Below are 13,264 nucleotides of genomic sequence, written 5' to 3'. Positions count from 1 at the left end.
CAAAAACAAAATTTCAACAAATGTCAGTACTTGATTGTTTGATCCCTGATAAACATTCACAAGACGAAATTTGCTGCTTTATGTAAAATACGCGTCTGAAATAGTTTTTTGGAATAGTAAGAGACAATCTATCATCAACCTTAAGGAGCTGGTAAATGATGTTTTGTTTTTTTGTTTTTTTTTAATTTGCTGGGTGTTCAGTTTCCTTGACATTTCTCAAATGACTCACACTTTCTGTTCTGGACTCTATAATCCTCTTGCTTGTGTTCCAGCTAAACGCATTAATGAAACATCGCACTAACACAGTGTTAATGCGTTTACCGTGTCTCTGGCTAACTTATTTAAGTGTTACTGACTTCAAATAACTGTTTTGATTCATGATCCATACATGAAGGTTGTTGCATGCGGCAGGAAGGAGAAACTACACATTTAAATTGACTTTGCAGAATCCTTACTACATGTTTTTTTTTTTTATCCTTGTTTCCTCTATCTTTCAGACTCTTCAGCAGTCTAGGAGAGCTCCACACCATCTCTCAACGAAGTTATGGCACCACGTACACCATCCGACCAGGCAGCCGTTACCCAATGACCCGTCGGACACCCAGCCCCGGCTCTGCTTCCCCAGATCGTTCAGATCCACTCGGACCCATCCGAGGCTTCGGCCTGGCTACCTCGCCCACAGCGGCCCCCACCATCTTGAAATCCTCCAGCCTCAGTCTACCCCATGAGCCAAAGGAGGTACGCTTTGTCATGAGGAGCTCCAGTGCCAGGAGCCGCTCTCCGTCACCCGGACATTCCCCCGGCGTGCCCTCGCCACTTCTTACGCTGCGCCCCTTCCACCAGAAACCCCTGCACCTGTGGAACAAGTATGATGTGGGTGACTGGCTTTCCAGCATTAATCTAGCTGAGCACCGTGAGCGCTTCCAGGAGCACGAGATCGAGGGATCCCATCTCCCTGCCCTCACAAAAGAAGACTTTGCCGAGCTGGGCGTGACACGCGTAGGCCATCGTATGAACATTGAGCGTGCCCTAAAACAGCTGATGGAAAGGTGACCCCCTCCCCCCACTCTGTCTGTAGCTAGTCTTATTAATAAAGTTCTTTATTTTCTTTTCTTTTATTTATTTATTTCCTTTTTTTTTTACCCAGTTTTCATTTTGGGGATTTAATTCATTACTATCCTCATTGGGTCCATGAAAGCAAGCCCATCTTATTTAGTAGCAAATTTCTCCAAATTCCTTCCTGTCTCACCATCAGCAGGAAATTAGCCAGGTTGTAATGGAGCTGTGAAAAGCCTGAACATATTTAGGCTTGCATCATTTGGTTTTCTCTTCTCTCCAACCACTTTCCATCTATTCCTGTACACTTGCCCTCCCAGGGGAGGAAAAAAAAAACCCAGCTACCCTATTTCTTACAAAAGAAAGGAGGGACGTTGTTGGATGAGGGTTGAAGTTGAGTTGCCTTTCTGAATATTTTGTAGTGAATGAGCAGAGTGGGCGTGGCCGGGTCGTCCCTACCTTCCGCCTGCCCTCTTCTGGCTGAGGGACATATTACACCTGGAGAATGTTAAACCAACACTAGTGGCTTTTTTCATAATCAGACTTTTCCTTTGGGGGACCAAAGGGAATGAGACATTAAATAGGATATCTCAATGTATTAACATAGCTTTGAAAAAGGTGAGAGAAAGAGAAATAGAGAGAGAGAGACAGAAAACAGACAAGATGAACTGTGCTTAACTGCACTAGTCTCTCCCCCTTAGATGATGTGAATTCCATCAATAATTTATTCATTTTTACCAATTATATACATATATATATTTGAAAAGTATATAGATATATGAATATAACATTTTGTCATAAATATAAAACTTATATATGGTATTCTATTTAAGGACACTGTCGATTTTTTTTTTCCCTAATGTTCATCCTTTTATGGACTGTAGCATGAAAGTCACATGATGCCGTGTGACAGCTATCAGATTTGTTAACAGTGAATTGTACCATGCCCTATTTCTGTTTTCTTACTTTATGGGTTTTATTGCGGTTTAACAACAATCGGTCTTCCGTCTACTTTTAGGGCAGCCCACAGGGGACAGTGTGTTTGACTGACTGATCCCACACACACCCCCACCCCACCCCTGCATCTCACACACAAATACACACTGCAACGTACTTGACATCTGTGTCATGGTGTTAACAGCTCTTCATGCACTTACACACATCCATATCAAATTTTAAATTTCATCCTAACCATATTTTAATTTGGTGAATTAGAAATGAGCTGTGCAATAAAAGTGTGTGTGTTGGGGAGGGGGATGCGGGGGGTGTGCCTGTGTGTATTCGTGTGTCTTATGATGGGGCCACTGTGGGAAAAGATAAGTTTCCCATACATGGTAGCTATTCAGCTGCATGCTACTGGGAAATGTTCGACAACTTTAAAAAAAAAATAATAAAAAAATAAAGAAGACAGACTTTACAAACGTAAGAGATTTTCTGTGCCACTACACAGGGGCTTGTGTGGCTCAGGGGCTCTTCAACTTTAAGCACTGAAGCATTTCGGCAGTTCATTTGGGTTGCTTATTTTTACTGATTTCTTTTTATCGGTTTTCTGTTAAGCCCCGTAGTACGTGGATTTTGTAGCTTGTGAAATATAATGCTTAGGATAATTTTTATCAATTACCTTAGAATGAATTTTAGAATGTCTGAAAAAAAGAAAATAATAATACATGTCCTTTCCAAACTTATAACTGTATATATGGGCAAATTATGAATTTTTTTTATATCGATCACAAGCAATGTACATATGATAGTTTTCATATAAATTTTTAAAAAATCAAAAAATATATAGATCTATATATGAATGTTTGGCATATATGCATAGTTAACCACCTGTGGAAAAAGGTGAAAAGATTTTATTCTTTGTATGGACTGAGTTTGGGGATGATTTGCACAAAACAAGGTGCTAGCATTCAAGCCATCCATTCTTACGTCTCTGTGTCCGCACTTTCCTCCATCCCTCCGCGAAGAAAACACCTCGTATCTGTTTAACACAAACTATAAGCAAGAAGAGATATATGAATATGAAGAAATGTGCATACAATGGACAGCTGTCTGTGTGTGCACGCACCCAAACCACATTAACTTTAACCCACACAGAAGCAGTGAATACGCCTGTACTCACTTATCTACATGCAGCCAAGGAGAACTGTTCTTCTGCCTCTCTTTGATGAAGCTTTTTGGAGCCATGCCCCTTGCACCAAGAAAGAACACTGTGTCGTAAGACCTCTTTTCGGGCGGCTGCATCATTTCCGAATCACCACTCTTCATCGCGTTGGCTGAGTCCGGATCTAAAACTCGGTTTCCTCCGCTGTGCCCTTCTAGCAGACAGGCCTAGCAGAGTGGCGACTGGCTTTGTGGCGGTCATTAAAATCCAGCCTCGCTTCTGGAAGGTGCTCGTCGTTGCAGGATGTGGAAAGAGGGATTTCTGACCATAATAAGGCTTAAAAAGGGAAAGGAACGAGCCGGTTTCAACCTCAGGTGCTTCATTCATGGGCTACAAAAGTTCAAAATTTTAAGGGTTGATTGTTCAGTGCACTTTGGTTTATACGCATTTTGGCGTGCAAGTCTTCAACAGGAACAGGAATCATGTAGTTTTTTTTTCTTTTGCGCTAGCATCAAGAAAATCAAGATTCTCTGATTGACTACAAGGACAACTACGGTCTGTAGTTGGTTGCAATGTCAGTCATGTTTCCTGTTTCTTTTGAAGGAGGCGATTCTCGTACACGATTGTTTGTGAAGAAAAAAAGTACCAGACTCTCTAGTGTACTAGAAGGATGGCTTGTGACACTAGAAACACCAAACCTCATAGTTTTAAAACAATAAGAAACTGTCAGAGAAGTTTATTTTTAAAAAGGAATCCAGGAAATTTAAACTCTTTGTCTTAATCGTCCCACTAAATTAACTCATTAACATAAAATGGTTTAAAAAAAAATAAAATAACTACAGACATTAAGTTCATGCGATGCCACCGTTTTGCATAAAACCAATTTGAAGCTGGAATGGCACCGAGTAAAACTGGGTTTAGAATCAGGACCCTGATAAAACTGTGACTTACACTCATATTTGACACTGCAGACCATCTAAGAGACTTGAAAATATGCATTAAACATTGAATCTTTTGATTGAATCCTAGCATTTTTTTAAATCAGTAATTTCAATCCAGACATGCAATTTGAAAGCAAGATGTACAAGGTTTGCCATAAGATTGTCTCATACAGGGCTCTTTCTCAGAAGCCAGAGATGATTAGTTCTGTAGTCGATGTAGATCAGCTCATCTCTGATGCTCTGAGCCTTCGTGCCACGGTCATCCGTGATCCCTTTTGTTTTTACCGGTCTGCCATATCCACCTCCCATGACTTTCTCTTCTCATCCCCGTTACCAATTCTGAAATATTTACTTTTGTGTTTGTGTCTATATGGAGTGCTTAGTAATAATAAAAAAAGGTGAAAGGTTTAAAGAAAAAAAATAAAACTATGTGCCAAAAAGTGATTAGTTTATAGCTATTCATTGACACTAGTTCTGTTGAGATTTAAAAACTGTTAGACTCAGCACTATAGTGCCACCTCCTGGAAATCTTGAGAACTCCAGACATCATGCTTTAAAGCACTTTTTCTTTTTTTTTCTTACTCTATTAGACATTTTTATGTTTTGTAGAGTGTTACTCTAACTTGTAATCGGTCTAGTTCGTGAGGTTTTCATGTGGTTTGAATATCAGTTTTGTTCTTTGGGCTGAACTCCAGTAAGCCTTTGAGTGGGTGACTGCATTAGATAGCTACCTTTAAAAAGCCTTCTCTCTTCCTCTTCAGCCTCAGATACACGACAAATTTGATCCTCTAAAAAATGTTTTAATTAAACAGAAAAAACAACAACAAGAGAATGGAAATGATTTCTTTGTAACTTCAACTATATTTAACAAGCAAGTTGGGGAAAATGTTAAATAAACCAACATCATTAACATTACCATGCTCTGTAGAGTTGTCACTCGTTTCCTGACCAACAAAAGCACAATAAAAATGGCAAGAAATGCACTGGGTATCTTTTTTTTTTTTCCCTTTGAGCACTTGAGAATTTATTTTTAGCGTGTGTGTGCGCGTGTGTGTATCGACTCCAGGCAATAAGTCTTTAGTCTTTAGATTATCCTGGACTCTAAATTAAGAAACAAGCACTATATGACACTGCAGCACTGTAAGACAAACTAACAAGCAATCTCACTCTAAACTGGGTTTGCCACATTACCTCTGATTATGCAGTCTGACCATATGAACAGTACTGATTAAACTGTCACATCCGGCCCACAGCGTACCCAAGAGCGAAATAAAAGCTGTTTAATTGCAGCGCATACCAAAATGCTCTTAAATGAACACTGAAGGATGTGTTAATACACTGCCACAAGATGAGTGCATTTCCAGTTCCATTTACGCACACACACACACACACACACACACACAGCATAAATATTGTTCCTTCTTAATTAAATGTCACACCAGACAGAAGATTTCTACTTCTTTTCACAGTTTGTGCAAAACGATGCGCTATTTACACATCCTTTTAATGCTGGATCTAAATGATCAGGTACCCCTGAAAAAATGATTTTAATATTAAATGACATTTAATATAAATTTCCACAATATAAATACTACCAAAATAATGCAAAGTGTCAATATTGTTATCAAGACTTTCCACTGTGATGTCACTGATGAGGAAAAAAAATTATATCAAATAGCAGGTTCTCTCACTGATTCCTATTTACACACACATGGCTGTTACAAACTTACACACTTCCCACACACCACTGTACATATAATGCCTGCAATTTACTTGAATAGCAAGCATTTCTAGTAAGTTTCTAAAACCATCTAAACCACAAAAACATGATGCAGTATTCAGTGTAGCAGGACGCAGCGAGGGATCCAACACATGAGGTAGAGTCTGTCCCCATTTGGTTTCATTTTTTGTTATAAACGGCTCGTGATCTCTGCAGGACAGTTGGTGAGCAGCCGTGATTTTAGCAGCACTAAATGATGCCGAGACAAACCCTTCGGCTCCCACCACACGCCGAGAGCGTCAGTCTGCTTTTCCCTCGTCTTCATCTCCTTCTTCGTCAGCTGACTCTTCTTTGTCCTCTAAATCAAAGTTCTGTATTGAAGAAATAATCAATTACCATCATTAACTGTAAAGTTTGCAACACAATTGGAAATCATACAGCTGACACACACACACACACACACACACACATACCTCAAGTTCTCTCATAACCACATCCATAAAGTCACTGGAGTTCTTCTTGTAAGACAAAGCCATGTTTATAGCATCTTTAAAAACCTGCAGGCAGATTTCAATTAATTAATTAATTATTTAAGTGTCAAATGTCAAATCCCCCCTTGAAATGTGTTTTACAGTGAGTTAGATATAAAATTAGATTTTGCTTTTTTATCTCTAGGAAACAAAATAATGATGGCATCCTGAATCATTAATAAATCCAATTGATGATGATGATGATGATGATGATGATGATGATGTTGTTTATTATTTCTTTCATATATTGTTTATTATAGTTCTGAAAGTTCTGACAAAAAACAATGAATAAAGTCTTAAAAAAGAAATTTAAAAAAGATTAAGCAAACATGATATGCAAGAATTTTATGAGGGGCATTCAAGTCAAACCGAGACTTGTGATGAAATTTCTCATGAACGTAGGTGTAAAACAGATTGACGGTCCCAGAAGCCTGCAAGCACATGACGGTGATGAGACTAACGTCCAAATGTTTAAAAGAAGGCTGTACATCTGTGAATGATGATTCTGGCTAAGGATGCACAGAGCTGCAAACATTTATGGAGTGTTCAACGCTTGATTCTTGAAAACTAACACATAACTTGTCGCCAACTTTCTGTCTGTGTGAACTGTACACACAATCAGATCAGTCACGAACACAGCTTGCACATTTCAGGAACACCACCTGACCTCGTTACAAGCCATTTCCACATGGTTGAGCCATTGAAGGAGTTCCTGGAGGCCAGTGTTTTAGACGCAATTTTAGAAGCAAGCAGTCGGATCATGGCTCCGGCGTAATGAGAAAAAGTTCTCACCTTGGGAGAACGCTAAGATGAGTACATGTGTGTACCAGGGGATTCTATAGAGAAACAAAGGTAGTTTTTATGGAAGTCTTAAAATAATTTGCAAAAACCGAGGGCCTACGTACCAGTGTACGTATCAAGTATGTACATATTAGTGCAGTGAAGTGGATATTCCAAGAAATGTACATTAACGAACAATGAACTGGTTTTATGTACATTTTAAAACCCGTCCAAAATGTGCAGAGTTGTCATTAAAGTGACTAAGAAATAAAACACTTTTGGCAATGGTGTTAGAAGGGGAGGAGGGGGGGGGGGTGATGGTCACAGCACCACAGCGATTTGCTTAAGCATTTTCAAAAAATGCCATGTTGTGATTTATTACTTTAATGCCGTTGAACATCCGTGTCACTGTTATCACGTTCTAACAGTTACAAACATTCAATGTCTCAGCAACCTCTATTATTTTCCCTTGCTTATCACAGTGAAAACATGCACCTTGTCACATAACTCAGATACCATGGTGCACTTTCCCATGATGGAAAAATACTTCGCAAAATGTTGTACATTTCTTTACGGAAAGCTTCACCACTTTATATCTGTAAGGGTTAGGTCACAGTATGTGAAGCATGTATAAGATGTTGCTGCAGGCCAAAATTATTGAAACAAATATGAAATTTGAAGACTTGTTTTTTGACTGCTGGTGCCTTCTGCATCATAGTCCAACAGTTCTATTGGGTTTAAATCTGGAGATGACCCAGGTTATAGCTCCCGAAACTGAGTATCATTGTCACATAACCAGTTCCGTTAATTAACACAAGCTAAGCTTGAACTAATTAGTAAAATAATGTATTGTGCAGGGCATAAAATATAATGTGTGGTATACACTACCACTCAAAAGTTTGGGATCATACTACAAATCAGATTACAAATCTCTTTGTTTTTATTTAGTAATTAATTTTCTACAGTCTACTACAGAAATAACACATATGGCAGTATGGAGGTCAGCCTTCCTGAAATAGTTCTTACAAGAACAGTATTGTAAAGTGCATTTGCAAAACCCATCACGCACCATGATGAATCTGTCTCTCATGAAGACCTTCCCAGGAAAGCAAGACCAAAACTTACCTCTGCTACAGAGGAGAAGTTCATTTAGAGTTACCAGCTGGTTGTTAATTACCACCAATTAACAACCAGCACCTCAGATTGGAGCTGTTATAAAGGCTTTACAGATCATGAGTAGAAGATACATCTCAACATCAACTGTTCAGAGGAGATTATTGCATATCTACATTTTACAGTGTAGAAAGAAACAAAAATCAGGAACGACCATGGAGTTGGAAAGTGATCCCAAACTTTTGAGCAGAAGTGTATGTTGTGTAGGTTTCTTTTTATTGCCATCTCAGGGAGTTTTTCCTTGACACCATCGTCCTGAACTCGCTCATCAGGGACGATCTTATCTTTTTAATTCATACACATTCACATTTAATACAAACTTCAATAATTCTTTTTATTTTGATTGTGTAAAGCTGCTTTTATTTTGATTGTGTAAAGCTGCTTTGCGACAATATCAACTGTTAAAAGCGCTATACAAATAAATTAAATGAAATTGAATGTTGTCTTAATACTTTTGGCCACCACTGGAAATATAGATATGTTAATATTAACATTCACGTCAATCAAAACCTGATTTTTCCTTTCAGCCAGCATGACGATCAGAGCCACTGTTGTATAAAATTATTCAACACCTTTAAATGAGTTTAAATCGAACCTTGACAACGTTTGTTCCATCAGCAGCAGATACAAAGTAGAACGGCAGTCCTTGCTTCTTCGCAAAGTTAAAGCTCTTCTGTGTTACTCTCATGTCAGCTTTTAACCGGTCCACGAACACAGATTTAAGAAGAGAAACAGAAAGAATATGCATATCAGAACGACATGTACAGTATGCGTTTCCTTGATTCATTCGAAAATTAAAATGAAACTTGGAAAGTGAAGCGAAACCTTTCCTCACCATCTATTTTATTAGCCACCACCAGACAGGGAATTTCAGGTCTGTATTCTCTCAGCTCTTTATACCAGTTGGAAAGATTCTTGTACGTTATTTTCCTCTGGACATCAAAAACCTATTAACAAATAAATATTGACATACTTCTCGTTTTTGATGTTGCATAATTGGATTTATAAATGCGGTCGAGGGAATTACAAAATTTTTTAATTCAGTTAATTTCATTATTTTTACAAAAAAATATTTGACATATCAAAGACAGATTCTGTGTGCTGATTTTTTAAATGTTCCTGAGAGTCGCATTTGACTCTAAAACTAATGCGTCAAGTCAAACTGGGACTTTCTTTTGAATGAAGGCGTAAAACTACCTGACATTTACAGAAGACCGTGAAACATTTGGCTGCAAACAGTTTAAAGAAGGCTGTATGTCTGTGAATTCCTGAGGCACCCAGGGAAGGACCACCTCAAGCTGGATTCTAATTCATGATGGTTTGGAGCTACACACGCTGCTCCCGGGCTCCCAGTGATCCAGACCCCTCTGCCCTCTGTACCTGTCTGACTCATCCTGGTGCCGAACTGGACTGGACTTAGACATTTTCTTTTATGTTGAACTTCCAGTTGCCTAACACAGTATGTCAGCAAAAAAATTCCTGCTATCCGTTATCACCCAAATGAGGATGGGTTCCCTGTTGAGTACCTCTCAAGATTTCTTCCTTTTTCTATCTCAGGGAGTTTTTCCTTGCCACCATCAACGTCGCCCAATGGCTTGCTTATCAAGGACAATCTCATCATTATGATCTATACACATTTTAACTTCCTCCTACACATTTTTATAATCTTCTTTTGATTTTATGAAGCTGCTTTAAGACAATAACCATTGTTAAAAGGGCTATATAAAATAAAAATAAATTTTAAAAATTGAATGGATTGAATTCCCCGTGAAAAATTAAGCAAGTGGATCAATCTCAGGGGAAAAAAAAGCCTGGTTGAGCACCAAAGGTGTTGTGTTTCTGCAAGACGATGCACAACCTCACCCTGCCCACCGCCACTGACGGAGCTCCTAGGAGACCAGTGTTTTAGACATGAAGCAGGCAGTCTGATCATGGCTCCAGAGTATAGTGAGAAATCTTTCTACCTTGTTGGTATCCAATCACTGGGATAAGTGCATTAATGTAGCAAAATTGTTATATAAAGAAATATAGGGAGTTTTTTGATAGTATGCACAATCAAAAGTCCCAGTTTGACTTGAACGCCCCTCGTAACTTGGTCAAGGCTTGAAGTTAAATATAAATCTTTATTTGTTTATTAGGAATTACTTTCTGAAAAAGTTGAGGAACACCTGGCCTACATTACTACAATTGTTGTGTGAGATCCATGTGAACATTAGCAGTGTTTTTACCATTATACATGCGTGTGCTTTGTGGTAATAAGACGGGTGCATGCTCTGAAACCGCTCTTGACCAGCAGTGTCCCAGAAATCTGTTACAGAAGACCATATTAAAAAAGTCAAAATGAAGCGAAGAATTTTTTGAGTTCCTTTTAATAATACTGTAATTAAATATATTTATACTCTATGAAAATTTTCTGGTGCTCTGAAAACAATATTAACACATAAAAGTTTCATTCTTCAGCAAGCTGCAACAATAAATTACTATGGATTACAGGAAGAACCTTAGTTATATTTTATATTTAATGCTGGAGTTCTGGCATTTAGAGCTCCCCGTAAGAATGGAAGGCAGATCAGGACCACTCACCGACCAGCACAGGCTTGCCATTGATAGTGGTAGTGTATTTGTATAACGTCAGGGCGTAGGTGGACAGCTGCTGAGGTCGACTGACAAGAGTGGCTAAGGATCAAGAAGCTGTTATACAAAAGCTTGACAACAAAAATATATAAAATATAAAACAAGAAGAATGCAGGACACACATATAAAAGGATACTATCCATCCATAAGAAATCTTTCCATTAGCCTGCAAGGAACAAAGAGAAAGACAGATCAGGCACAGTCTTTACTATGTACTAGATCTGACCGCATGGAATTTAATTGCACACTCATAAGCAAGTTTTTTTTGAAAAAGTACAGCGCCATATGTTGAATGTTGAAACGAACTAAAATTTTCCCGTGAAATGCGCGGATTGAAGGTGTGAGATTGCGTTTATTGAATAGATTTCAACTGCACACTCCTAAGCGCATATTTAAAAAATTACAGCGCCATCTGTTGAATTTTCAGATTAATTTATGATTTTTTTTCAAGGTCAATTTTTTTTTTAAATAAGGGTGTTTTCCGTTTAAAGTTCAAAATTTAATAACTTTTCTACCCTTGAGTCAATTGCGATGACACAAAGCACATATGTTACCTTAAGCTCGACCAAATACACCTGTGAAAATTTTTTTTTAATTCGTTCAAAACATCTTGCGTCCCCACAAATAATTTTTTGCGCAAACATTTTCAATGTACAGACACACTAACTTTACACTTTTATTATATGTATAAATAGATAATTTCACCATGTGTCACATTTTAAAGTATGGACAGCTAATCCAGGCTGCCCGCTGACCTGTTAAGGTTAAAAATGTAAACTTTACAAAAGTTCTAATCAAATCATGAAGTTGGTGTGGTGCTTCAATTTGGATCATTAGGTCTGTATCTTAATCAAGCCAGCACACTGAATCGAATCAAACTTTTAAATATGTTTTATATGTTTTAAATTAAATTGTGAAGCGCTGCAACTTCAATCGATTCATAAAATCGTGATGCCAGTATCATGATTTAAATTGAAATGAATTGTTACGACTCATTCAGACTGTGAAGACAGTACCACAATCCGAATCAAATTATGAGGCTGGTGTGGTCCTTCAGTTTGAATCCTAGGCAGTGTCATGAACGGATTTAAATCGAATCGAATGGGTAAGACAGCACTGTGAATTTAATCAAATCGAATCGTGATCACACCCCTAGAATACTTACTTGGATTTGCCCACTGCACTGTCCCCGAGGCAGATAATCTTCACCTGTTCATCTGCGTCATATTTCTCCTGTTCCAGCTCAGGGATGTGCTTCATATCACCCGCCATAGTCCAGGTCAGTATTAGGCAGTGTAGTGTTCACACTTAAATATCTAACTCTGCTAATCTGGCAGCTGGTTATTTACCTAGATTAGACTTTTAATCCTCAATCTTTCACTTCTATAGCAAGATCACTAAAGACAAGAGACAACATGGATTTTAAGAAAAGAGTTAGTACACTCTCTCTCTCTTTCTCTCTCTCTCCCTGAAACGATTAAAATAACTTCTTGTTATTTGCATAAATCTCTGGTCATTCAGCTTACCACAGTTAGCATTAGCTATCATCAATGTCGGTGTTTATATATCAGGACCTGCTAGTTCCTATGTAATTTTTTATATCAAAGCAAGTCATATTCAACAGCGCTAATTACAGACTAAAAAGTAATACTAACATAATCCTGAGGTCGTTCGTAAATCAAAATGAAACACAATAAAACATCTCTCTCACTCCCCCCTTAAGCGCGTCTCAGCCTGTTTCCACGCAACCAGACGCCTAGCGGCGCGTGCGGAAATAACGTCATCCAGCAGAAAGCCAGAATCCCAATATCTTCTCTGTACCCTATACACGTGCACTATATGTCCGGCATGAAAGCACGAGATTATCCACCCTATCTAGTGGACTATGTATACCAAACAGAACCATTGGTGATTCACGCAGTCTTTCTCATAGGCGTCAGGTTCGCACAGCGCCTCTACAGGTGAATAGAGAAACACCTCAGCAACTGATAAATACAGTATACTGTACCGGCCATAACATTATGACCGCCTGTCTGATATTGAGCAGGACCAATGATAGAAAGGTGTCAGAACACACAGTGTATCACAACCAGCATTAACCTTTTCATCAATTTGATCTACACTTCAGTGCGACTATTGGATCGGATCATACGGGGCAGCCTTCACTCCCCATGTGCATCAGTAAACCCTTGGCGACCCATGACACTTCCTCCAGTTCACAGGTTTCCTTCCTTGAATTACTTTTGGTAGGTCCTCACCACTGCAAACCAGGAACATCCCACGAGAGCTGCTCTTGGTCAGGACCTACCAAAAGTGATCCAAGGAA

The 13,264-nt window shown here is 38.6% G+C and overlaps 2 protein-coding genes across 2 annotated transcripts in view; one reads left to right on the top strand and one right to left on the bottom strand.

The window, feature by feature from the left end:
• The window catches only part of shank3a (SH3 and multiple ankyrin repeat domains 3a), a 246,875-nt gene extending 241,791 nt beyond the window's left edge, over positions 1–5,084 (top strand). The window contains exon 22 of the mRNA XM_053500203.1: positions 498–5,084. Within this exon, the coding sequence (XP_053356178.1) occupies positions 498–1,053 (556 nt within the window). The 3' untranslated portion in view covers positions 1,054–5,084. The remainder of the gene's footprint in view (positions 1–497) is intronic.
• On the bottom strand, positions 5,076–12,665 carry rabl2 (RAB, member of RAS oncogene family-like 2). The gene is made up of 8 exons (XM_053500202.1): positions 12,104–12,665; positions 11,075–11,104; positions 10,888–10,967; positions 10,533–10,612; positions 9,140–9,251; positions 8,900–8,997; positions 6,295–6,378; positions 5,076–6,192 (listed from the first exon to the last, which is right to left on the bottom strand). Exons 1-8 carry the CDS (start codon positions 12,208–12,210, stop codon positions 6,121–6,123), a joined length of 663 nt encoding a protein of 220 aa, XP_053356177.1. The 5' UTR covers positions 12,211–12,665; the 3' UTR covers positions 5,076–6,120.
• Between the last annotated feature and the right edge of the window lie 599 nt (positions 12,666–13,264).

Source organism: Clarias gariepinus, chromosome 7 (assembly GCF_024256425.1).
Source record: "Clarias gariepinus isolate MV-2021 ecotype Netherlands chromosome 7, CGAR_prim_01v2, whole genome shotgun sequence".
NCBI lineage: Eukaryota > Metazoa > Chordata > Actinopteri > Siluriformes > Clariidae > Clarias > Clarias gariepinus.
The sequence above is the reverse complement of the archived record's forward strand: the minus strand, read 5'-3'. Positions and strand labels throughout refer to the sequence as shown.

Coding starts and splice junctions, on each gene's coding strand:
- rabl2 (XM_053500202.1), bottom strand. CDS start 12,210: ATGGCGGGTGATATGAAGCACATCCCTGAGCTGGAACAGGAGAAATAT. Junction 9,252..10,532: donor AAGCACACGCATGTATAATG/GTAAAAACACTG, acceptor ATTTGTTAATAG/GTTTTTGATGTCCAGAGGAA. Junction 6,193..6,294: donor TGGTTATGAGAGAACTTGAG/GTATGTGTGTGT, acceptor TCTTCAATACAG/AACTTTGATTTAGAGGACAA.